This window comes from Sceloporus occidentalis, unplaced genomic scaffold (assembly GCF_023333645.1).
Source record: "Sceloporus occidentalis isolate IW3139 unplaced genomic scaffold, rSceOcc1.0.p SCAF_82, whole genome shotgun sequence".
Taxonomy (NCBI): Eukaryota; Metazoa; Chordata; class Lepidosauria; order Squamata; family Phrynosomatidae; genus Sceloporus; species Sceloporus occidentalis.
The window spans coordinates 2,677,956-2,703,903 of NW_028317062.1; the positions used below are offsets into that span (position 1 = coordinate 2,677,956).

The 25,948-nt window shown below is 41.3% G+C and overlaps 2 protein-coding genes across 2 annotated transcripts in view; both read right to left on the minus strand.

Annotated features, from left to right (window-relative positions):
• Positions 1–1,277: 1,277 nt before the first annotated feature.
• Positions 1,278–4,622, minus strand: LOC149285260 (cyclic AMP-dependent transcription factor ATF-1-like). Its single transcript, XM_089495547.1, has 6 exons — positions 4,497–4,622; positions 4,005–4,105; positions 3,238–3,368; positions 2,000–2,173; positions 1,768–1,927; positions 1,278–1,422 (listed from the first exon to the last, which is right to left on the minus strand). The coding sequence occupies exons 1-6, from the start codon at positions 4,620–4,622 to the stop codon at positions 1,278–1,280; spliced, it is 837 nt and encodes a 278-aa protein (XP_089351673.1).
• A 19,129-nt stretch (positions 4,623–23,751) lies between these two features.
• Positions 23,752–25,948, minus strand: part of LOC149285261 (disco-interacting protein 2 homolog B-like) — an 82,751-nt gene continuing 80,554 nt past the window's right edge. The window contains exons 36-38 of the mRNA XM_089495612.1: positions 25,283–25,457; positions 24,648–24,771; positions 23,752–24,004 (exon numbers count right to left, since the gene is read on the minus strand). Coding sequence (XP_089351738.1) covers positions 23,752–24,004; positions 24,648–24,771; positions 25,283–25,457 — 552 coding nt within the window. The remainder of the gene's footprint in view (positions 24,005–24,647; positions 24,772–25,282; positions 25,458–25,948) is intronic.

Below are 25,948 nucleotides of genomic sequence, written 5' to 3' on the forward strand. Positions count from 1 at the left end.
TTTCTTAGAACCCATCACCTCCAAACAGTCCACGCTGCACCTGCTTCGTTAAACAGATTCCTTCATGCAGCTTATTGGTGTCGAGCCCCTCGATAATGCTATCCAACGAAGGATGAGAGGTGACCCAGGGGCCGCCACAAAAATCTGCATGGTTAACTTCCTAGCCACACAACGAATGCCGGAGGGGCCGATAACACACATTGTAGAGAGATCCCTTTTAGCCAAGTAGAAGACATTATGATTTATAAATGCAACGTCCACAGAAAGCTCATGTATTTAATGTCCTCGCACTACGCAGCCGCCTCTTATTACCTCATAGCTTTTGCGGCTCTGATACGAGTAACATTTTTATTTAGCGTTTTATCACTTGTGATGGGTGTTTATCCCCAGTGATTTAGTAACAGATCTAAAAGTCATATGTAACATTCTGCATAATCGTGCTGGGGATAGTGTAGCTGCCCTTCAACAGAGCGCTGTGCTTATTATTATTATTAGGAAGAAAAAAACCCGTACACATGAATTATGTAAATAATCACACTATTTATTATATCATTTTAAATCACACCCAGTAGCCAAAAATATGAAGAAGTTTTACAATGTTTTTTGTTCAACTTTACCAACTAACCGGTATTTGGTTTAAACCTGATGTATAAAGAGCACTTCGTGGCAAATAATGCATGTGCCAAGGATGCCCTCTGGAATAAAATTGGCAAAAGACCCCCTTTAACCCTAATAGATAGATGAGAAAAACAAACAACTTAAACATAACCAGGAAATTATAGATGCCTGATGAAATAACGAAACTTTTTGTAACGTTTTACATCTAGCAAAATAAGCATTAACTCCAAAACCGGGGCTAACAGAACGAAGCCAAATATGTACATAAAATTGTAATAAAAAAAGTAATGAAAACATAAAAACCTACAGTTACAGGCGGCTATTTGTCATTATCTGACCATTCGGTGGACTTGCCAATTAACAATGCCTCGTGCTACTACTCGTTAACTGTAGGAAATCATTAATTGCAACACACAACTCATAAATATGTTTTTACTCCCGACATAGGCAACGTATGATGGCGAAACGCAGCGTTTATTGTCTCTTAACCACAGTGAGGGCTAGATAGAAAAAAAAATAGATTCATCTTTGACCTTTCACATAAGTTTTCTATATACGTTTAGAAAAATTTGGTATAAAAGAAACCAAAGTGTTTTTTGTTTTTTTTTATCTCATTTAAAATTAATACAGTTCAAAAGGAAGAAAAAAAATAAACAATTTTAAACTGTTTTGTGGCAGTAGAGGTCCTTTAAACTCTTTAGTTCTTCAATTAAAGTCTTGTTTTGATTTTCCAGAACCGCCACCCTGTTTTCCAAACACTTAACATATTCTTTCTTCTTCCGACGGCATTCCCGGGCAGCCTCCCTGAAAATGAGACGTTATACACCGTTGCTGTAAATATTCATGGATTACAGGAACATTAAGGGCATTGGGAACCATACTAGAGTTGAAGGTAAAGGTTTATCAACGTAGCATCACCGCTGTCTTTGGTGGGACAGCGAGTTTAAAGAGTCATGTTAGAATTTGACATTTTTAAAGAAACCATTGGTATAAAAAAGGGACATTTTTATTTCAAAGACATAGGAAGGAAGATGGACGTTCACAGTTGTAAACATTCACAGCAATTTGTATATGAAGACATAATAACCTTTTGGCTCTGACCAGAAATACAAAATATGCAGAATGTATCTCTAATGGTAACGGGCTTACCTGTTTTTCATTAGCCTTATTTCACGTTTCAAGTGCGGATCATCGGTCTTTGTTGTCCCGCAGGACAGTGTGAGAGGGGAGGTCATGACTACGGTTTGTGGAAGGGAGGTGGTGGTGGACGTGGTTCGTATCTGGTATGTCTGCATGTCTCCTGATGCAGCTAAAAACACAAAGGCAAAGTTTTAAAAGCCAGATTATAAAATACACAGCCACAACTGATGTTAATACTTACTCTGCACGACCACTTGATTGCCGGGTACAAGGATTTGCTGTCCGTCAGAGGTCTGGGCATACTGCAGGATGGTTGTACCCGCCTGATTACTGCCAGCATTTGCCACCGACAGTGGCAGACCCTGCATCCCATCCGTGCCGGCAAACTGCAGAGTACCGTTGGCTGCAAAAGTCACTGAAAAATAATATATATATGTTTATGTTACTTTTCCTGTACTAAAGATACCGTGTTCAACAGATAGTGTACATATTTTCTTTGAAATATGTTGGTTCCAGTACAGATTCACACATACATTATAAAACGTAACATCATACTGAACAGGGAAGGTGGGTATTATTTCCGAAATCATCATTCTCTGCCCTATGCACGAGTCCAAAACAATGGACACTTGTGTTACACTGGAAGCTCCAGCTAGAAAGTGTTTACCAATGGTTAGTCAATTGCCCCCTGCTTTTATTAACCCCTTAAAAACCAAGGGGTTTTTTGTACCCTTAGTGACAATGGCTGTTTTAACATTTTTGTGGTGCTCATGTTTAGCTGTGATTGTCTCCTCTATCATTTAGTGTACACACACAAGTTATATATTGTTGTTTTTTTCTTTTCAGGACTTTCTTTTGATACCATTATTTAGTCATATCATCTAATTTACTATAAAAAATATTTTTTATAAAATATGGTGAAAAATGTAAAAACAAAATGCTGTTTCTTTTATTTGAAAAAAAATGTACTCATCTACAAAAGGCAATGAAACAAACTGCTAAATAGATTCGTGAGTTTAGAAATAGACAATTTTTTATATTTTTATTTTGCAAATTATAGGGGAATATGTACAAATAGTATTTTGCTATTTCAAAGCAATTTAGTTTTAAAAAATATGGTTTGATGGGGTAAGTTAGACACCCTAGGGTATTTTTAATGCTGGTGTTTTAACTCTTTCCATGCACTAATTCTAGTTGATCACCTCCTAAGCAGGCGTCCAGCGCCATATTGTATATGGGGCACTTGGACGGTTCACAAGATTTCGGTGTGAACATTTGGGCGAAACTCATTTAATGCGATGATGTGCCAGGCACATCATTGGTCATTAACGGGTTAAATGACACCAACGTGGAAGCTGCAGCTGCCATATTGTCTGAATGTTACAGATATTTTTTTAACCCTAGGAGAAGATATGCACATTTTATAAACGTGAATTGTTGGAAAACATGGATTTTATGTGCATAGCATAGTGTACAAACCATACTGCCCACTGCTTGTCTGGTATATAGTTGTGGAAGGAGACATGGATGTAACAGAGGAAACCCCCGCACTATCGTCGTTTCGCCTCCTGTCTGCACCGTCTTCTGAGGACAGATCGTTCAATATTTTTCTATATGGGGACAAAAAGAAATATTGCGCACATAAATATACCCAACCGTTCTGTACTTGTGTTATTGCGCAGGTAGGACCCGGGGCGGTCTGTAATAATGTATAGCAGAGTCAGAGTGGAGACCACTGCAGAAAGTTATACAGACTGGACTTCTATAGTAATCTGTATTTTATTTTCTGTGCCAAGTTGACCCATTGCTCCTGTCTGTACTAGATAACCCAGTATGGTCCTGCTAGAGCTATGTGGCATTTTATTTAATTGATATCATGCCTGTTTTACTTTATTTTCATTATTGACCCCTTATATCGGATCTGCGCTTGTTCTACCCCCTGTAAATCATAGTATATTTAACACTCATTCCTACAGCCTGCAACACATTCCTCCGTCTCTCCACAAACAACTCCTCTGCTGCCATCTCCTTCGGGGACCTACACTCCTAGGTGTGCGATAGAAAGAGTGGTGGTGTAGGCACCTTTATGTCCCCTAACTACACCATTCAGCATATACCAAGTTTTCCATCCCATTAAAGTTACTCCACTGTCTCTTAATATTAAAGTGTTATAATCACCCACCGGGTCGCACGCCTCGTTAAGTGGGCATCCCCGTTTATGCCATGGAATGCTGGGCTCAACTCACCTGTAAGATGGCCGACGCACCAAATTCCCATGTGCCTTTTGGGAGGAATTGATGCTGTCGGATGAATCCTGGGAGTCCTCACTGTCAGACTGAGATGATGCCTGTAAAAAATGTGGTTTCATTTAGTACAACAAAGTGCATCTACAGTACCCCTTCTGCACCACAGGATGTATTACAACCTTCTAAAGAACCTTCTTCAGAATAGCTATGGCATGTTTCCACTGACGGGGATATTTCCCTGCTGGTACACGGCAGATTGGGCTGCCATATGCTGACGACAGATGAAGCATAAAATATATATATATTTTTTAAAGTGTTCAAAAACCTTGATACCCTAACACAGAATTATATAATCACATGTGTGCACTAAACATGTGTACATGTGTACACTAAAAAAAACAACAAGTCTGAACTCATTTATGGTGAAGGACCCAGGTCATGCAAGGTTGAATAATAATAATACACATATATATTATATACACACAGATTTACCTGAGATGCAGGTACCTGAGGAGAATGTATTACAGATGAAGACTGGGCTGTCTGGATGACCCCCTGAACTTGGACCTGTTCCCCTGGCAGCATCACGGTGAGGGGAGTCGCTCCTCTTACAGACATCTGGAACAGGAGATAGGAATAGTTACATCTGCTTATCTGCTCCCAATATACGATCTTTTATTGTTGTAGCCTGACTGGCAGTCAGCATTACGGTTTACCGGTCATCAGCTAATGGAAATGTCCCACCCTGACCATGAGCACCAGCTATTTAAAGGTAAGAATCAACGTAGCAGCCTCGCTGCATGTAATAAACAGCTTGATTCAGCAGCAAACTCTTTTCATTGAATACAGTACAACTCTTTTAGTAATGCTATAACCCCAAATAAAGGGTTTGGAGATTTGTATTCCCAGGAGGAAGCTTACCACTTAGTATTGGGAGAAGGCATAATTTATCTATATGGAAACATGCATTTGAACAGACAAATATGGCAATATGGTAATTCGTCCCCTGTAACGCAGCACAGCCAGAATATGCCTCCGTTCACGTGCATACATCCATACAGACAGACTCTGCTTTACAACAACAGGCTGGTAAATATAAGAGTATAAGTCAATCATAATGCTCCTGGGCGCCGTCTGATGAATGCTGATAGACACCTCGGTTTCTCTAGACTGATCACATGGAAACATAGTAATGTCTTGGAACTGCATCACTTGCCAGTCTGTCACTAAAAGAGACCATGTCAGCTGGGTACGACCCGGTTGAAAATCACCACCATTTAGCTAGACGTGAAACTTAAAATTAGTTGCTCTGCATTATGATTGATATTTTCATGGCACAAATGCATTACTTTCCAAATTAAGGGAACGGCTGAAATTTCTCTCAAGCAGCGCTTCTTGATCACCACTGAACGGAAAATAATGGAATAACGCTCTTCACCTTTTGGAAAGTTGTCCTTTTCACGCAGCGATCTTTCGACAGACGAGCAAAAGAATTCTTCAAGGTTGGCGTTAATACATCTGATACTTCACAGGCTGGCTCACCTGAGCAAAAGATCAGCATGATATTATTTAAGTACGTTAGTTAAAGACAAAGGAATGAAGCAGCAATGTTATTCTGGCTCAGGAATCTCGTGCCAGCAATTTCGGAGAACAGTTCCATCAATACATTGTGTAACATTAAGTAAAACCGCCAGGGCAAAGCTGTTCTAGACATCAGTGAAAATGTAAACAAATACACATAGGCTATTAGAATAACTGCAAGCAGCACAAGACTCATAAGTCATATATATATATATATATATATATATATATATATATATATATATATATATATATATATATATATACACACACACACACACACACACATACACTGATCAACCATAACATAACCCAATATTGTGTAGGTCCCCCTTTTGACGGCATCCTGGTGCCATGTGTTCTCCAAGTAAACAACGCACCCGGCCATCCCTGTGATGTAAAAGATGATTCATCAGACCAGGCCACCATCTTCCATTACTCCGTGGTCCAGTTCTTATGCTGTGGCATTTTACCACACGGGCCAGCCTTCGCCCCCCATGTGCATCAATGAGCCCTGGCCGCCCAGCCGGGTTATGGCTGGTTGGTGTGTGTATATATTTATATGCCAAGAAGCATATACAAACAAAAAATGGATGCCAGTTTTGAAATAATTATCCTTCTCCAAATCATAAACATTAAAATATGCTAACATTGCTGTGGTGTAACTACGTATTGTCGGGAAGATACCTGTTGAAGGAACTGAGTGAGTCTAGATGACCAGGTAAGCAGATAATGCTGCTAGTCCAGGTATTCTTGCAATCTATGCTGCCCTCCTTGGGACACTTCTTCCATAACAAACTGCAAGACATATTGTTTACTGCAAGCGTGAAAAAAAACACCAGATAGCGATACAGGTCATACTACAAACGAAAAGCCAAACGTGTATCTGATTTACACTGCGCTGTTGTACAGGGAAGTAAGTCCTGAAATAACAACCAGTATTTACCCCAGTCGGACTCAAAGTGCTTTTAATGCACGCTTTCTGAATTAACCTAATCGGCAGCTGCATAAAAGCCAATATTATTTCCCAATCGATGGTACTTACTTACGAACCTGCCAAGCCTTGAACCTGTGATCCTGAGGCACGAACGGACTCGGCAGTCAGGGTATTTACCCACCGAGCTATCCCACCAGCGCGAGCAAAGCAAACGACGTAAGCCGCATTCCACACAAGCGAAGGCAGCAAGTACTGATTTCACCCAAGAACGGTGGAAACATTGAAGTGTTCACTACACATCAGCTTATATGCCATGTATACAAGAGGGAGATATATGTTTGTGAATATCATACCAATTGTTTGCTTCTGTCACTGCTCTGCCACCTTTAACGCAGCACAAAAGGGGCATCTGCATTTTGAGGCAGTGTATGAGAGCTACAGTGTATGCTAGCGACGTGTTTCACATTGCTGCCTCGCCCTAAGATATGTACGATGATAATACGCTTTGCAGAGGAACTCCATGTACACCAACCTTAGTGCAAAACACACCTTACAACTTCCTACCTCGTATTGCTGACGGTTTATGGGAAATAAAGTAAAAATCTTCTATAGAATAAAATTTTAAACTCTAACTACTGGATTTGGGCACCAGGAAAAAAATCTTTGTATTCCACGAATATTCGCCCGTTCCCGTGTTCGGTTTTTCTTTTTTTAGTAGGGGTTAATATGGGGTTAACGCAGTACATAGCAGCTTTGGCGCCAGGATTTTAAAGGGCCATACGAGCATCTCTATTGGTCACCAGCAGGGGCCTCCTCTGCCATCAACCAATGAAGGGCAGCTGCTCTTCATTAGCTGATGTCAGACAAGCCCCCTACCGGCGACCAAAAGAGTCGCTCGTACAGATTTTGAAAACATATAATGCATATAAAAGTAATTTGCTAAAAGAAAAATAAAATAATCACCATGGGACAATATTTTATGTCACTGATTGGCCGCTTGAAATCATTGTATACAGCACTGTATCTTAACCCCTTCGCGACCTTTGCTGGTTCAGGACCGTCACGCAAAAACGGTCACTTAACGACCTTTGACGGTCCTGAACCGTCACTAAATTAAATAAGCTTAGAAAGTGATCAATGATCACTTTCTTCGCCTTAACAGCGTTGCTGTAATGCCTCGATGTCGAGGCATTCAGTAACACCGAGATCGGCATCGGGGGCCATGTCTGGCCCCTCCCCGGGGCATCAACATCCGCCATACATTGTATGGCGGCGGACGCCCGTTTTAAAAGTGTTTAGGAGGCGATCAATGGGGCTTGATGGGTAAATTGGAGTGGCCGAGCTCAAAGATAGGGCATAGGTACAGATTGACCAAAATGGAGAAAAAAAAGCGCACTTCCCAAATGTGGCAATTGAAATCTCAAACAACACGACAAACCCATGCATGTGGGGTATCACTGCACTCAGATGTTCCTGAACACACATTGGGGTGTTGTTTGACAGTGACATATACCAGCATCTGTATATCTATAACTAAAGTACAATTTGTGTGGAAAAAAAAAAATTAAAAAGATTACTATTTCAAAGTTTGACAAAGTGTGGTTGTATAATCGGTGCATGAAAAGGGTTAAAATAACAACATTTGGAATACCCTGGGGTGTCTGGTTTTCAAAAATATATGGTTTGATGGGGTTAAATTGAGTTAACTGGCTTCAAAGATATTCCAAAGAGGAGATGGAGGCAGAATGACCAGATGCTAAATGTCTGTGTTGCCCCAAAAGTAGCCTTTTACCAGCCAAACAATCTGACAAACCCATGCATGTGGGGTATCGCTGTACTCAGGAGATGTTCCTGAGAACACATTGGGGTGTTTGACAGTAACATATACCAGGACCTGTATATCTATAACTAAATTACAATTTGTGTGGAAAAAAAAGTGTAGTTGTATAATTGTTGCATGGAAAGGGTTAAAATAACAGCATTTGAAATAGCCTGGGGTGTCTAGTTTTTCAAAAAAGCAGCAAAAAAACAAAAACATTGGGTATTTCTAAACTCAGGACAAGTAGTAGAATCTATTTAGCTAGTTTTTTTACTTGCTTTTTTAGGTGAGTAAAAGATTTTTCAAATAAAAGTCATAAAATGTGTTTTTTTTAAATTTTTCACCATTTTTTTTTTTAATAGTAAATAAGATGATATGATCAAAATAACGGTATCTGAAGAAAGCCCATCTTGTCCTGAAAAAAACAATACAGCTGAACACAAGCACCACAAAAGTGTTAAAACCTCGGTCCCACAGGGTACAAAAAGAAAAAATGAGCCCGGTCCTTAAGGGGTTAAGCTCCAGGAGTAAAATATATTTTTCAATGGGACTGCCCCTTTAAACTTGGACTATTGTGGCTGGGAGAAAAGTCAAAGATATACATTTATATCTTAGAATTCCTTGAAATCTACGAAACATGGAGATACATTCGTTTGCTATGACCACAAAGACTAAATACTGTTCAATGCGGTTGTATGGTTTGTTTTTATTCTTGAGGTGGTAATCTAGGAAAACATCATGTTTAAAACGTCACATCTGTGACATCATACCCAAGAGCCAGCAACAGTGTCTTTGTTTTGTGGGTCTACGATGGATTTCAGAGAAGGGTTAATGACTCAGTATCTACCCAGATGTTTTAGAACTACGATTCCCATGATGCTACATATAGTCCCATAACATCAGGGGAGTTGCTGGGTGCCTAACTCCTGCTGAACATCACGCTCAAGCATAAATTAATCTGTTACCATAGAGATATAGAAAAAAAACTCCAAGCCCCATCAGCGTGAAAGTGTATACCGTTGAGAGGTCATGTCATGAAGGAGATGGAGGTTCTCCAAAACACTATAGCCAAATTCTTTAACAGGAGGCTGCATCAAGGCTGCCAGGTTATATGATGGAAACTGAAAATCAGTAAAAAAAAAATTGGACATTCTTTACATATTTGTTTTAAAATAGGAATAACACAAAATAATTCATGAGTGCTGGTGACTTCACCTGGCAAATGCAAGGTATCTTTAAATACATGTTTAGATCACCCCCTCCCCCATCCAGCGCATGACATCAGCCCCTGGAACAGCATGCAAATGAGCTAATGAGCGACGGATGATGCATCCAAGCACATGTCATCATTCCAACTGGGTATACGTTACACGTAGGAAATAATCCCCTCACGCTGCTTTCAAAAGCATTTACAATGCTGGCTCTCGGTAATTTTAACGGTAATAAATTGCGTTATCCCGTCCCAGCCAGGGTCTTACACATCTCCTCCTTAATACACTGTACAGTGCTGCAGTTGAAGTTTTGAGGGTTTTGGGGTGTTAACTGTAACTCAAATATGATTTATTCCCAATAAGTAAAACATCACAATCTCTTTAACTGTACCTGATATATTTATAAACCCAAAGGATCATACCAAGTACCAGCAGAACCTGGGGATATATATATATATATTGTAATATGATGTAATAGACAAGCTCGTCCATCACCTTTAAATATATAAAGCATACAAACTGTTTGGCACTCGGAAGATGCTACCTGGAGAGCAGTAACATGGTTAAAAGGACATTGATCTCAATGTTAATGGTGCCATCATCTCCCTGTCTCCTCATGCTCGCTGTCTTGGTGTCACCCTTGACTCTGACCTTTGTTCACCCCCACATTCAGTCTGTCTCTAAAAACTGTCGTCTCCATCTTAAAAACATTGCCCGCATCTGTCCCTTCCTAACACAGCATGCCACTAAGGCTCTTGTCCATGCCCTGATTATCTCCCACCTTGATTATTGTAACTAGTGTGGCTGGTCTATCCCTAACAACGGCACTTTTACCTATTGTGTAATACACTCTAAATCCCTCTAGATTGTAAGCTCGTTTGAGCAGGGCCCTCCTTACCTGTAGTCTCTGTTAGTCAAATTGTTATGTTACATATTACTTGTTATGTCCTGTCTACCCATTGTACAGCGCTACGGAACTTGATGGCGCTATATAAAACAATAATAGTAATAATAAATCATATCCAGTTTATTACATACTGTTGCTCCGGGGTCACGTTTTGCAAACGGATCAATTCTGCAGAATTCCCCCAAACGCATTTGCCCCTTTCCCCATCCCCCTGCCGGAGATGCACATGACGTACTCACGTACAATGTATTTTACACATGACGTATGTGTAAAATCTTCCCAATGATTTGAATGGGAGCACTTTGCTGCCACTGATTGGCTGCTTAAGCGATCAATCGGTCACAGGAATCCCCCCCCAATTTCATTGGAAGTGCTTCACGGACACTGATGGCAGATTAAGTGATATTTCCGATCACGGGATAAAAAAGATTTTCCAGCATGGCTGAGAACTCCATGGCGTATTATAATATAATATAAAGGTGATATAATGTTCATTCTTCTATAACATGGGTGTCGGGGGCATCAGACTCTCTGTACGTGGCGTATCGGTTTGTCTCAGTTGGTTCTAGTTCTGTCAGACCCTTTAAATGTATGGATTGTAAGAATTGCTGAGTTTCAGCGGAACGGCTTATGTTTCTTCTTGCTCCCGTAACGCATGTACTAATATAACTGCATCGCCTTAAGTGTTACTCTCGCTTCTGGCACGCAAGAGGTTAATTATTTATCACACCTGCTCATAGGTGGGAGCGACATAAATATCTTCCCCCAGCGGCTGCTCCTACTACAGCGGAATACAAACAGATAATCCACCCGTTGACCATCAGGGCTTTTCAGCGCTACCCGGTACCGTAGCCTAGGCGTGTGTACGGTAGCCTAGCAGGCTTGTGAGTGTCCCAGTCGGGCTCCTCGCCCGAACACACACCAGCACGGCAGCGTCACCCTGGCGCAATCATTCCAACGGAGCACACATACAATTACAGTAACTTTAATAAGACTGTGGAGGAAAAAGTTACACAAGAAGCAGCACTTCCCAAACTCGGCCAGCAGTATATACACAGCTCCTGCTATTGCCCGGGATACCCTGTCCTGGTGTTGTTGCCCTGTGCTCTGCCTCTCCTCTGCTCAAGCTGTTTTACTTTAATTACCTGCGTCCTCTGAACTCCCAGATCAGTGACCTGCTCCAGCCAATCACCGGGGTGAACGTCTCGGGTCCCCCCGGGGAGCCGCCTCCTGCCCAGATCCCGTCACAGGAAGAACGTCTTACACTCGGGCCGCTAGCGACAGCCAAACCCACTCGTGACGAGTCCTGTCGACACCGATCAGCCTAACCAGCACTGGAGTGGGGGAGATACTGGGCGACGTCCGGTAGGCCACTGGCTGACGTCAGCGTGCTCGGTGACGTCACTGCCATGGTGACGTGCGGCTCATGAGAGGCGGGAGTCAGTTCCTCTTCCGCTTGAATGCCCGGATGGAGTAGTGGGCGGCGGGGCGAGTACTGAGGGTTTTCGTGGATATCTCGGCAGAGACATAACTGGCCCTGGAGAGTCACCAGCTAAAGCGCAGAATTCTCCGTTGCTGTCGGTGCCGGGGGGAGGGGATGTCCGTTGCTGTCGGTGCCGGGGGGAGGGGATGTCCGTTGCTGTCGGTCCCGGGGGGGGTAATCAATACATGGCCAATGGCCATATTCACTGGTTGTTTTTCTGGGGAGCTGCATGTCTGTGACTGTGTGACGCTTTTTCTGTTGTAATGTTATTAAACAGCAGCCGTTCTTGGGCCGGTGACTCCATTAACGAGCATCATTCATAAAACACTTTTCGCAGATGAATTACGGTTTGATGGAGTCTTTGGCGCTCGCCTGTGTGAAGGAGGAAAGGGGACTTAAGAAGCTTCATTCCTTCAGACAACATTTACACTAGTGCGGCTGGTTCATCCCCAACAACGACACTTCTACCTCTTGGATGAGACCCCTTAACACCCTCTTGATCAGGGGTGTCCAAGTTTTTTCTACAGTGGGCCACTTCATCAGAATTTTTCACTGTGAGAAAATATGGCCTTTAATAAGATATGCAGATTAAAATAAAGTAAATGACACAAAACCTTTACTTTTCCTCTCACTGATTTCCGGGCTTAGAAAGTTTTGTGACTACAAATTGAGGATTCTGGATAAGTAAAAATGAAATAGTTCTATTTATTCTAGGGATACACCGAAATGAAAATTCTGGACCAAAACCGAAAATTCAGGGTTCACCTAGACGAAACCCAAAATGACCCCCACACCTTTAAAAATAAAACAACCACACTTTTAATGAAAGTAAATAACACACCTAAATTGTACAATCGTACAGCAATCACACTCCTATCATGCCAAATCAGCCAGTACATGCTGAAACCTGGCTAGCTGCCCCCCTTGTGTATTGATGCTGCCAGCAGCATGGGGTCTGCACATAGCTTACAGCCACCCTGTGCCATGCCCCCCCCACTTACGCATTCACGCTATCTCACACATACATTCATATACTCATTCATTCACAGATTCATTTCAATCACGCATACTCATTCATACACCCTCCCCCACCCTCTTGGGCAATGCTTCTCTTTCTCCGTGGATTTGTCTGCATTATTGTGGCTTGGTGTAGAAGTTCCCCAACAAGGTGGTGCCTCTCCCCCATCCCTCCAATCGACCTGTTGAAGTATTACACCAGAATAATGCAGACAGATGAGCCGAAAAAAGATTTTCTACACTCTTTTTTGCAAATGCGTCTGCATTGCTCTGGCCTCTTGGAGTACTTCCGCAAAAGAGCGGAGGCGCTCCGGGAGGCCAGGTTAATGGAGCAGATATTTGGGAGAAGAAGACAGAAGAACACGAGTCAAGACAAGAAGCAGAGCATTGGAAAATGAAACAGGGACACGAAAGTGGTTGGTGAAGAACGTAGGGAGACGTTGAGAGAGAGTGAATGAAGCAATAAAATGAAATCCAAAAGCTCTCTGCTTTGCGAGTTTCGTTGGGCTCCTACTTTTCGGGCATTCGTACAAATTAACAAAGTTGGCAAATTTCTAATTAAAATTCATATGACAAATCTATAACAGCAAATCAAGTTTGGGTTACATAGATAATCAAAGGTAAATGTTTGGCCCAATACGTCATGGATGAGAGGCGTGTGAATGACACAGAAAGGCAGATCCCTATAATCAGACATTACATTACATTTATTTATAAAGCGCCGACCGATTCCGCAGCGCTGTTACATTCCTTAGAACAATTTATAAACACATACAATAACAAACTGGTGCAAAAGAGAAGAGGGCCCTGCTCTTGTGAGCTTACAATCTAGTCGGTGGTTGAGGGGAGCGAGACAAAAGGAGAGGACTGCTTGGATGGGGATGAGTTGATCTGGTTGTAATGATGTGTTGAAGCTGTTCAGATGGCTTTGATTAGGATGATGGTTGGGAGCACTGTAAAGGAATGTTGTACGCTTCCCTGAACAAGTGGGTTTTCAGAGAGGTTTTGAAAGTCACGTACGAGGCAGAAAGTCTGACGGAACGGGGAAGGGAATTCCACAGGAGGGGAGCGGCGCGGGTGAAATCCTGAATATGGGAGTGGGAAGAGGTAACAACAGTAGAAGAAAGCCGCAGGTCGTGAGAGGAGCGAAGAGGGCTGGTAGGGGTGTATTTGGATAGGAGGATAGAGATGTAAGGGGGTGCAGAGTTGTTGAGGGCTCTATAGGTCAGGGTTAGAAGTTTAAATTTGATTCTAAAGGGTATAGGGAGCCAATTAAGTGATCGGCATAGTGGAGGAGCGGCGGCAGAGAAAAATGAATCTAGCTGCAGTGTTGAGGATGGATTGAAGTGGTGAAAGGTGGGAGACCGGTTAGTAGGCAGTTGCTATAATCCAGGCGGGATATCGCAAGGGAGCGGATTAGTAAATTGGTGGTGTCTTGCGTGAGGAAAGGGCAGATTCGGGAGATGTTTTTCAGGTGCGAAGAAGTGTAGATGGAGAATAGCAAAGGCCCAAGAACTGAGTCTTAGGAACACCAGTAGATAGCGGTAGGGGAGAGGAGCAAGTTCCAGTAAATGAGACACTAAAACTATGGTTAGAAAGGTAGGATTTAAGCCATGAAAGAGCCATGTCACGGATGCCATGAGCATGGAGGGTTTGTAGGCGAAGGGGGTGATCGACTGTGTCAAAGGCTGCTGAGAGGTCCAAGAGAACAACCAGTGAGAATTGGCCTTTCGTTATAGCTGTGAGGAGGTCATTAGTAATCTTAGTCAGTGCAGTCTCTGTTGAATGCTGTGGACGGAAACCAGATTGTAGAGGGTCAAGTAGAGAGTTTGACGATATAAAGTTTGTTAGTTGATTGTAGGTTAATCGTTCCAGCAGTTTGGAAGCTAGTGGGAGAAGTGAAACTGGATGGTAGTTTGATGGGAATGTGGGATCCAGTGAAGGTTTCTTTAGGATGGGGGAGATGATGGCATGTTTGAATGAGGATGGGAATACACCAGAGGACAAGGATAGATTAAAGATGTGGGTTAGGGTTGGGGTAAGGACACTAGAGTTGTAGGAGATATGAAGGTGCAGGGTCAAGGGGACAGGTGGTGAGGTGGGAAGACAACAGGACCTTGGAAACTTTGAGTGGTGTAACTGGGCTGAAGCAGGTAAGAATGGATTGAGGTGAGGAGGGAGGTTGAGGTACCATATGATTGACACTATGGGGGAGGATGCTATCCCTGATGATGTCAATTTTGTTTTTGAAGCAGGTGGCAAGCTTTGGCAGAGACGTTGGAGGGCAAGGGAGGTGCTGTGGGTCTGAGAAGGGTGTTAAATGTGGAGAATGGACATTTAGGGTTATGGGAAAGAGGTGATTAATGAAATGAAATATGTTTGTTTAGAGAGATGGAGGGCCGATGTATAGGAGCAGAGCATGAATTTGTAGTGAAGTCTTCAGGTGGTCAAGACTTTCTCCACAGGCGCTCAGCGGTAAAACAAATGGGAATGTGATTTGTGGGCATTGGATGCCTTTACTTGTGAGTGCTTAGTATTGTTGGGGTATGAAGAAACCAGAACGGCATATGAGCTAGGGTGGGGTGATAGATGGGATGGAGTTAAGTGGACTGTAGAGGGTTTGTCAAGGGGAAGAGGACATAGAAACATGTATGGGTTCATAGTAGGGAAGGAGTGCAGCAAGCAAGCCCTTATGTGTGTTACCTGCTTTCTTCCGTGGTACTTGATATGTAGTTTCCCTCTAGTTGAACTCCAGTGTAACTCTTATCTGTCCACTTACGAAGAGTCCACGTGGGGAGAGGTCACAGCAGCTACATTTCCAAGCAAGCTTGTTTCCAAGTGGGGTCTACAAATATATAGGGCTGCCTCACAAGTGGTCAGATAAGGTGATTGCAAACAGGAGGCAGATGTTTCACACCTTGGCTTAAGCCATTGGTTTAAGTGAATCACGACTGACTTCACCCGCAGGGTGTTCTTGGAGACGGGGAAGGATTTGACTCCCACATCAACACCTCAGTCCTTATTCATTTATGCGAATGTTTGTTGCAAATTCAGACAATAGATATGCAAACTGATCCTTTTTCAACTACACCATTAACCAGACCCGAAATCTGCAGTCATATCTGCTTCAAACATAAATGAAGACACCAATTTTATTATAGGTCAACTGAAACTTCTCTGTAATACTTGTCCGTCCGTATACAGTCTAGACTGACGGGTTTTGGCTATGATCACTCGATTTCAATATGATGTCATAACAAAGAGACATTGACAGGCTGGGACACGATCACTAGACAGGGAATTTACATTCAGTGCAGGAGGACTGCAGCAGCAGGGAACACAGACGCTCAATAAAAAAGATTTCTTCCGTGTCCACTGGGTATACTCTACCTACTGCTTATTCTGTCCTGAATCATTTTATTGCTGGCACAGACTCGTCATTCACCCGGAAATGCCCCCATTTTTTTCTGTGTTGTGCTTCGGCAGTCCGGAACAGACTTAACCCCTTAATGACAAAGCCCATACATGTACGGGCTCAAAATGCGTTGTTTTCAATGGGTTTAGGGACCGTGCATTGTCTTTAAGGGGTTAATGACTCAATACTCACGTCTGTAATATTTACATGGAGCCTGCCTATTGAGATACTCTATATACGCATTACAAACCCCGCTTATGTATATGCAATTGAACAGCTATGTAAACTTCCTGTTCCCAGGAACTGCATGATTATTCCTCCCTATTAATGTAGTGCTGCCATAATGGCAGGGGCGTAACTAGACGCCTCAGGGCCCGGGTGCGAGAATCTGTTAAGGGCCCCCCCCACCCCACCCCACCCCAAAAAACATGATTTTTACCCAACAATTTTTTTTCAACTAATTCAACAAATTCAATTTACATATTGAATCATATCTGTAAAAAAATCAAAGAAAAAGGGGCGCATGTACAAAGGGCATAATCCAGGGGTGTCCAAGTTTTTTCTGCAGTGGGCCACTTCATCAGAATTGTATACGTGCGCGGGCCGCACTCATTTTTCACTGTGACAAAAAATATGGCCTTTAATAAAATATGCAGATTAAAATAAAGTAAAATGACACAAAACCTTTACTCTTCCTCTCACTGATTTCTGGGCCTTGAAAGTTTTGCGACTACAAATTCAGGATTCCCTAGATTTATTCTAGGGATGAACTAAAATGAAAATTCTGGACCAAAACGGAAAATGACCCCCACCTTTAAAAATAATAATAAAAACTCACATGTTTAATAAAAGTAGGTAACACACAATTGGACAAAATTAGCAATATGACTTGGCATGATAGGAGTGTGATTGCTAACAGCAATCACACTCCTATCATACCCAGGCAACCAGTAAATGCTGGTACCTAGGCATGATGGGACTGTGTTCGCTGTTAGCAATCACACTCCTATCATGCCAAGTCAGCCAGTACATGCTGGTACAGGGTGGCTGTAAGTGATGTGCAGACCCCATACTGCTGGCAGCATCACTACACAAGGGGGGCAGCTAGCTAGGTTTCAGCATGTACTGGCTGACTTGGCATGATAGGAGTGTGATTGCTAACAGTAGTCACAGTCCCATCATGCCTAGGTTCCAGCACTTACACATCCATCCAGTAAATGCTGGAACCTAGGCATGATGGGACTGTGATTGCTGTTAGCAATCACACTCCTATCATGCCAAGTCAGCCAGTACATGCTGGTACAGGGTGGCTGTAAGTGCAGACCCCATACTGCTGGCAGCATCACTACACAAGGGGGGCAAGCTGGCCAGGTTTCAGCATGTACTGGCTGACTTGGCATGATAGGAGTGTTATTGCTAACAGCAATCACAGTCCCATCATGCCTAGGTTCCAGCACTTACACATCCATGCTATCACACACACACTCATTTATTCATATAATCATTCATTCACAGATTCATTCCCTCAATCACAAACACCCTCCCCACCCCCTTACCTGCACTGCAGCTCCTCGATGCCGCTCACAGACTTCAGCAGGGGGCGCGGCCTCCCTCTGCCTTCTCTGCTAAAGCACAGAGGAAGTAGGATGTCACGTGAACTCCGCTTCCTCTGTGCAGTCCAGAAGACCCTCCCATAAGTAAGTAGCAGGGCTTGAGGTGAGGCTCGCGTAAGATCGGTTGCCCTGGCTGCCGATCTTACGCGGGCCGCACCTCGAGGTCTCGCGGGCCGCATGTTGGACGCCCCTGCCTTATTTTAAAAAAAAAACAAAAAAACTTAAAAAAGATTTCGGGCGGCCCCTTGGCTTGGGCCCCCCTGCAGCAGCGACCCCGGTAGTTCCGCCACTGCATAATGGTTATTGAATAGTTCAGGCATTCTTCGTAAGGTAGGGCACAATAACAGTGCTACGGAATTTGATGGTGCTATATAAAACAATAAATAATAATATTATTAACACTAAGGCAGGAAATTAGACACCTCGCAGCTTCCCTATGCAAGATTTTATAGAATGCTCACATAAATACAAGCTATAGGAAGTTCTTCTAAATTAGCGACGTCGAAAGATGTGTCAGTTCCTCTAAGACATTTATTCATCCCATCCCCCAAAAAGACAAAAATACACAAAAAAAAGTCAAAATAGCTGAATTTTACCATATTTTTGTATACACTGTTAATTGTTTCATACATGATGTAATCACATAATGGGAAAGCAACACGCTAGTTTCACACACATGATTTGTATAAAAACTGTTTTAAGTTCTAACAATAGCTTTAGCTGTCTCGAGCCAAAACACACATTAATGGAAATGTTCCAAGTGGCGAATTCGGGGTGCAAAATAACAGCATACAAAAACATTCAAGTTTTCAACATTTTTCAATTTGTAAACAAGTGTTACAATTAAAATTTCTTAGGGGCTTCCCTGTTACAAGTCAACCTAAAATATAACTAAGCTCTATCGTCAAATGGAAAACATTAGAATGAACCATATATATATATATATATATATATATATATATATATATAAAACACAAATTATGAGTTAACAACAACCGCAAAATCCAAATGATCATCTCACTCAAACAATACATATATTGATGATCATAGTAAATTAAAAGGTATGGTATTAAGATGATACATAATAAGGAGGTATAAAGATCCATGTTCAGAAGGTTGGTCCTGTGGACCCAAAGCATTGTCAGGTTTCATCTTTCTCTTGATATAATGAAGTTACATCACTTTTAATCTAAAGGCTGACCTGTGCTTTCGTGAGACCCAAGAGACATCTTGAGAACCAGAGTAACTAAATGTCGGTGTTAAGGTTACCCAGAAACATATGTTCCCCGCATCTCCACCAAGCACAGGTGGCCCTCACAGTCACTGGCAGATGTATCTATCAAAAGGCTAACCTGTGATCATAGAGGGAGAGAGACAACCGTTACTGGGACCTTGAGGATCCCCACCCAAAACTTTAATAACAGAGAGGATACAGCAACGTGCAACAGTCAGATCAATGCCCAGCTCGTGAAACACGATGGGTTCTTATCTGCTGTCAAATTCCATGTTACTAGGTTTTGCACACTTTGCAGAAAAGTAAAGAGTATGAAAGTAATCAATTAAGGATACAAGTTGACAACGGAATAATGATGAATTGTCTTCATATTCATCCAGGGGCAGCTGGACGTCCGCTCGCTATTATGCGGAAAGCAGATGTTTTATCCACTAAACTAGAACTATCAGAAAAGCGAAGGGGTTTTAAAATTCATGCCTATTTATGGAGACAAAGACATTGATCCCTATACAAGGATAAAATAGGATATCAAATAAAAATCACAGTAAACGGTAACCAAGTTAGTCAACAAAGTTTTGTTAATTAAGGATTTTTTTCCCTCTGAAAATCTAAAATAAATAAGAAAGAGACTTTATACAAAAATACATAGAATAAATCAAAAACTTTCACAAATGTTAAAACAGTGGAAAGCTGCATTCCCGGATCAATCCGTTACTTGAAAGAAAAAAAGCACTTATAGAACTTGACAAAGAGTGGCTTTGTGTAGATTTTTTATGTGGAATTCTACCTATACAGGGAGTTGCCATAAGTAAATATTTTAAATAAAATAAAATGTGGGATAAAATATTTTTATAATTAAAGGCTGTGTTCATAAGGGGAGTAGATAGTAGTAGTAGATAAAGGGGAGCTGAAATATTTTCCCTCACCGCCTTAGCTATGCATTAAAAGGGGGGAACCCTCAGTAAGACTTTTCCGCCTAACCTGGCATAATATACTGCTACATTACGGCCAGCTTTGCGCTGTTTCTTTGGGGAAACTCGCTGGCCTTTCATAATGAAATCATTGATTGTTATGACTGCGAGTAACATTTTAGTGAATTATCTGCCTTTTCTGCAATTTTAGCACTTCTAGCTCTGGCAACGTTCGAGACCCGAATCAAGACAAAAGTAAAAATGTAGCACCTGATAATAGTGCAACTTGAATCTGTAACTTGATGTTAGAGGCACAATAGTGTGTGCATGCCATAAAAGCACATAAAAACAAACACCTTGTTATTAGACACTGTACTGATCATGCACTTGAATATTCCGAAAATATATTTATACACTGTACAGTGTTAAGGTGCAGGTTGCATGTCGTTAGGACGATCGTTACTAAGGTGGGTATTAATGTGCAAAGGTTAGATTCTAGACTGACGCATTGCTTTTGTGTACATATACACCCTACTGTTCAAAAGTTCGGAGTCACTTAGAAAGGTCCTTGTTTTTGAAAGAAAAGCAGATATTTTTTTATTAAAATAACATGAAATGGATCAGAAATACAGCACAGATATTAATGTTCTAAATTTAGCTGGAAATGGCTTATTTTTGATGGAATATCTTCATAGGCGCACAGAGGCGCTATATCAGCAACCATCACTCCTGTGTTCCAATGGCACGTTCTGTGAACGTGGGTGATCCACGTTTAAAAGGCTAATTGATCAATTAAGGCTTAATTTGCAATTAAGTTACACAGCTAGAAAATGTCCTCATTGTCCAACCCCAAAGTTTGAACAATAGTGTGTATATATTATATATATATATATCTATCACTGTTTTCGTTGTGTTGTAATTAAACTCTGCCTTAATATGTATATCACCAGTGTATCAAACTTCACAAGCAGAATAAAAGGCCTTCTATGAACTAACCATGGTGAATTCTCAAGCAACATTAATTAGCATTATCAAGAAAGACCAGTCGGAAGACTGTTTCACAGTAGCTCTTTTTAATAAAACATTTGGGCTGTAAAAGTCTTGTTTGCCTTTTCCACCCCCTCGTTAGCTTCTGCCAAATAAAAAGTTGTTTATTCGATAAACATGGTGTGTTGAGAGGAGGAATGTTCTCTCAGCACCTCATCTATTATGAAGGCCACCTCAACCATCATGAAGTTGCTCACCAGAGCTGGCTCTCTATAACACAGAATGAATGCAGTCACTTGTGATCTTTCATCTCACCTACAACTTATTGTTTAGAGAATAAACTCCTCACAGTAAAGTGCTAGATTGTGCTGTATTGGAGCGCAAGTGGTTCTAACAGATTTGGAAACAAAACAGGGAAAAAATACATCTGACACAGTAACCATTCTTCTTTATAATGGGACAAAAAATGGGAATCACTGCTCAGATAATATTGTACGGGGTCATAGTTTTATTTTCAGATATAACACTAGAGTGGATCTGTCACTTTTAAGACTTTATCTCTAAATGTTCCTTCTTTTATTGCTGAAAAGTATATTCTCGCCTGTGAGGAGGTCAACCCCTTTCTTACTCCAACTTTTCAAGCTGCCAAAACACATTGGAATAAATTGGTCTTGCAGGGAATTTGATAACTGTGGAGGACGCACCTCAATACTTACACTAGATTTGGCCTGGATACGCCATAAAAAGGCATTTTTGTTGTTTATATTTTAGATATGCCAATACCTTAGAAGGAAATCGCCTATTTATGCACCTAAATTTCCCTTTTCCATTGGTATTTTTCTGTTACTTTGACAAGCTGAAGGTATTTAAAATCTGGCGGGGGAAAAAACTATGAATCTATTTGTTAACTTTAGGAATCTGAAATGACTGCCTTACATGTGCTCTATGACCAAGCTGCTGTAATAGTATTTGCAGAATGATACTTTGTAAGGAGAAGATATACAAGTGAATTACGTGGTTGGCTTAAAATGTAGTTTTCACATACATTTCAGAAATGTTCTGGGATGAGCATTTTCTTTAATGAAAAATGTAAATACGGCCATCAAATATCTGTTTTTGGAATGCAATATATTGTAGGGTATAACGTGGGTGTCTGTGTCAGCTTACTAAATGTATCTCTGCCTACTCACAAACCATGTGATAACACGACTCCTACTGCGCAACTCGCTCCAATACCAGGGTCTTACGGGACATCGAACCAATACAGGGTGGCAAAGATGCAAGCGCCACGGGTTACAGCACAAAATAAGAGGTACTTAGTGAATCAGGAAAGGAAAGAGGTGCAATAACAATTTCAGTACTTAACAGAGTGTATTTTGATACATAATAGACCCCTGATATAAAGCTCTAGAAGGAACATTGGAGCTAATGGTGTCTGACGTACATTGAATTTGCTAGAATAAAAGCTGCCGGCTATAACTGCCGCGGTCCTCTGGATAATCAGTGCAGCATTCACATTACTTTTCTTGATCCGAGGTGTCCTTGACATGTGAGAGTTCAGCAGGTATATGAATATCGCGAGTATGTGCAGACTGCTGGTTAAGAATGAAGAAGATCTGGCCACACTATTACCCAGCCATTGCAAAGAAACGCATTCTCTCTCATCACAATGGCAGAGAAGGTAGTACTGAAAGTGCATTAAGAATAATGTTAGATTAAAAAACAGTTGAGTAGTTAGCTACTTCCCAAAGACTAGCTCATTAAACATTCAGCATATATATATATATATAACATACATTAGTAGGCAATAGAATACTTCTGAATGGAATAGAACACAATCAGTCTATCACTTTCATTTTCTATACATCGAAAACCTAGTAAAATGCTAAAAACCCTCAACTGCATCCCTAGAACAATTCCACACCAATTCCATATTTATCACAAGCAAATCTGTTATATTAATATTTACATATTTAAAATATAAGTTGAATATTTTACATTTAAGACATATCTAAGTGGGGAGGGGGGGATTAAAATGTAAAATTCCTGTTCTTTTTATCCGACCCCCATTGGAGCCCCAGCCGTTTCCGACCTGCTACATTGCTCCGTTATCCTGAAGCAGGCTGATCGTGGCACCTTTATGAAAAAGTCATATTACTGTATGTTACATTAACCCAAGCAGCACCAAAGCGGCATGCGCGTTACCCCCTGTTATGCAAACGGTAGAATGAGAAAGCATCTACGAAATGAAAATGTGGAGGATGTGAAAATTCCTTTCATAATTAAATACATCTATATTGCAGACTTTTTAAAACATACAAGTTATGTGAACCTGCACTGTGCGTCCCCCGTTTAACCCCTGCAGCGCCACAGGAATGCAGACTGCATGTTGGACTCGTGCGGTCGATTCTGCAGTGAAGTTGTAGCTAAATATCCAGTGATCTGCTTTATAATGCTACATTAGCACAGTGTTCCCTTTAATAAAAAATGCAGACAGATTGTGGTCTACTAAAAGTTAAAACAAACAAAAAAAGAAAAAATACAAAGTTCAAACTATCATCAGGCATAGGTATTTTACGTGAAATTTGTCAAAGAATAAGTGGGTGATTCAGGCTGTTTGAGTCTGTGATCTTTACATGTTGTAGGCTACGTAAATAGGGTCCAACTGGTCGGCCAGGAAACTGTCCCGCAGATGCATCCGCTGCTTCTCTCCTCTGGAATTGATGGGTATAACTCCGGGGTCCACGACCACCACCACACCAACAATCAAGTAATGCTCTTCTAGCACCACGTTAGTTACTAGAGGAACCAAGTCCAGGGCCTCCTGCTCTGAGCCACACAACTCCACCACCACCACTAGTAAGTTGGTCCATGTGAAAACAGCACTGCATATAAACAAAACAAAAGATTACAATGTATGACAAAGTAGGTTAAACGTCTCTGTGGATGACTTTGTAGTGCATCTAAAACAGAGCTGTCCTGCAGGCTATAATTATATGTCACCACCTTCTCTACAGACAGCCTTCCAAGAAAGGCATCATTTTAAAGATAAATTACAGCCCAAGATAGGGGATAACAAGCTTTACACAATTTTAAATGGTTTCAGACAGTTGTAAACGAGGTCATCATTTGTGGATTAAGTCACCAAAAAATATTTGCTGCTCTTTTCAACTACAGATTGATTAGAGATCTTTTCTGATCCAAATACCGGTAGCTTCATTTTTTATATTTGTACCAGTGCTATTGGTCCTTTTTTCCTGCTTCCACCCGGTGCAATTGCAGCCACAGTAACTTTTGCCGTCATTTTATTTTTTGTTATTTTTTAACTCTAAAATAATTTTTTAAGTCCACTTTTCTTTTTGATTCTGTTCCTAAATGTGGAGAAAATGCCTCTTTTTTGTAACCAGTAGTACATTAGTCTGCGTTTATACTTTATAAACAGATTCAACACAAGACATTTCTGTAGGACACGCTTAAAATTATTTAAGTGGATGTTCTTTTGCTATTGGAGTGAATGTGTGCTCTTACCACTCAGCGATGCTCCTGTGTGTTCGAGAAACCGATGTTTCAATATCTGTTGGGTGATAACGTAATCCCCTTAACTCCAGTGTTTCATCCAGTGCTCCAACAACATACAGTGCATCATGACGTTCTACAGAAGACAAAACAGATGCATAGAAGAATAATAAGTACCTTAAGAAAAACCGCAACTGTGGTCAACCTCATCTGCTGAACTGGAAAGAATTATGTCAGACTACACATTGCCATGTATATATCTATAGATATATACACTGCCGTTCAAATGTTTGGGTCACTTAGCCATTTACATGGAAAACAAGGATACTTCTCACTCTGCTAACATAATTAGAAAGGGTTCTCTAATCATCAAATAGCCTTAAAAATTAAACTTGGATTAGCCATTGGATTGCCCATTTTGTGGGCAGAAGGGCTTCTTCGCATGTGTGCTCAGTTGAAGAGGTTGCAGGAAAGCTGAATGGGAGTGTTGGATCTGCCCTGATTCATGACAGCCTTCAAGTTCAGTAAAGTGGGTGCCAGAGCAGCTGACAGAGGAGCATAAGCGCAAGACGTTATCGTGAAGAAGGTGACGATTTTCTGCAGAAGATAATACTAAATAAACAGAGCTATGTAGATTGTAATCGTACCGCCACTTGCGTCCGTTAATTCTGTTCTCCGGACAAAGCCAAGGTATCCTGTTTTCGCCCAGAGGGTCTGTGTGTCGCCAAAGCTAAGCTTGGTGTTGAAATGATCAGCTTGTAGACTTTCACTGTCATATATTGTGTAGTATCCACTGGCCGTATGGGGGCTATTCACCCATACCTACAGAAATAGCACAAAAAAGCATTATAAAACAATAGGTCTACACATCATCGCAACCCAATCAACTCATCCCCATCCAAGCAGTCCTCTCCTATTGTCTCACTCCCCTCAACCACCGACTAGATTGTAAGCTCGCAGGAGCAGGGCCCTCTTCTCCTTTGCACCAGTTTGTCATTGTATGTGTTTATAAATTGTTCCAATGAATGTTACAGTGCTGCGGAATCGGTCTGTGCTTGATAAATAAATATAATGTAATGTATAATGTAATGTAAGATCTACCTTAACTAGTAGAAATAACACAAATGAAAGCATAGCTCAATCAGAGACGTTCACGTTACTGCGCATCACCCGGTATATATGGACAGGTAGAAAGTAGCCATGTTAGTGGGATATTTGGTTAGAAATGGATAAAGCTTGTCCTTCTTAACAACAAAAGAGTAATATATGCATTAAACTAAAATTTGTGCTCGTGTAGCTTCCCACAGTACACG

Coding starts and splice junctions, on each gene's coding strand:
- LOC149285260 (XM_089495547.1), bottom strand. CDS start 4,622: ATGTCTGTAAGAGGAGCGACTCCCCTCACCGTGATGCTGCCAGGGGAA. Junction 4,106..4,496: donor CTCAGGTACCTGCATCTCAG/GTAAATCTGTGT, acceptor CATTTTTTACAG/GCATCATCTCAGTCTGACAG. Junction 2,174..3,237: donor GACAAGCAGTGGGCAGTATG/GTTTGTACACTA, acceptor ATTATTTTTCAG/TGACTTTTGCAGCCAACGGT.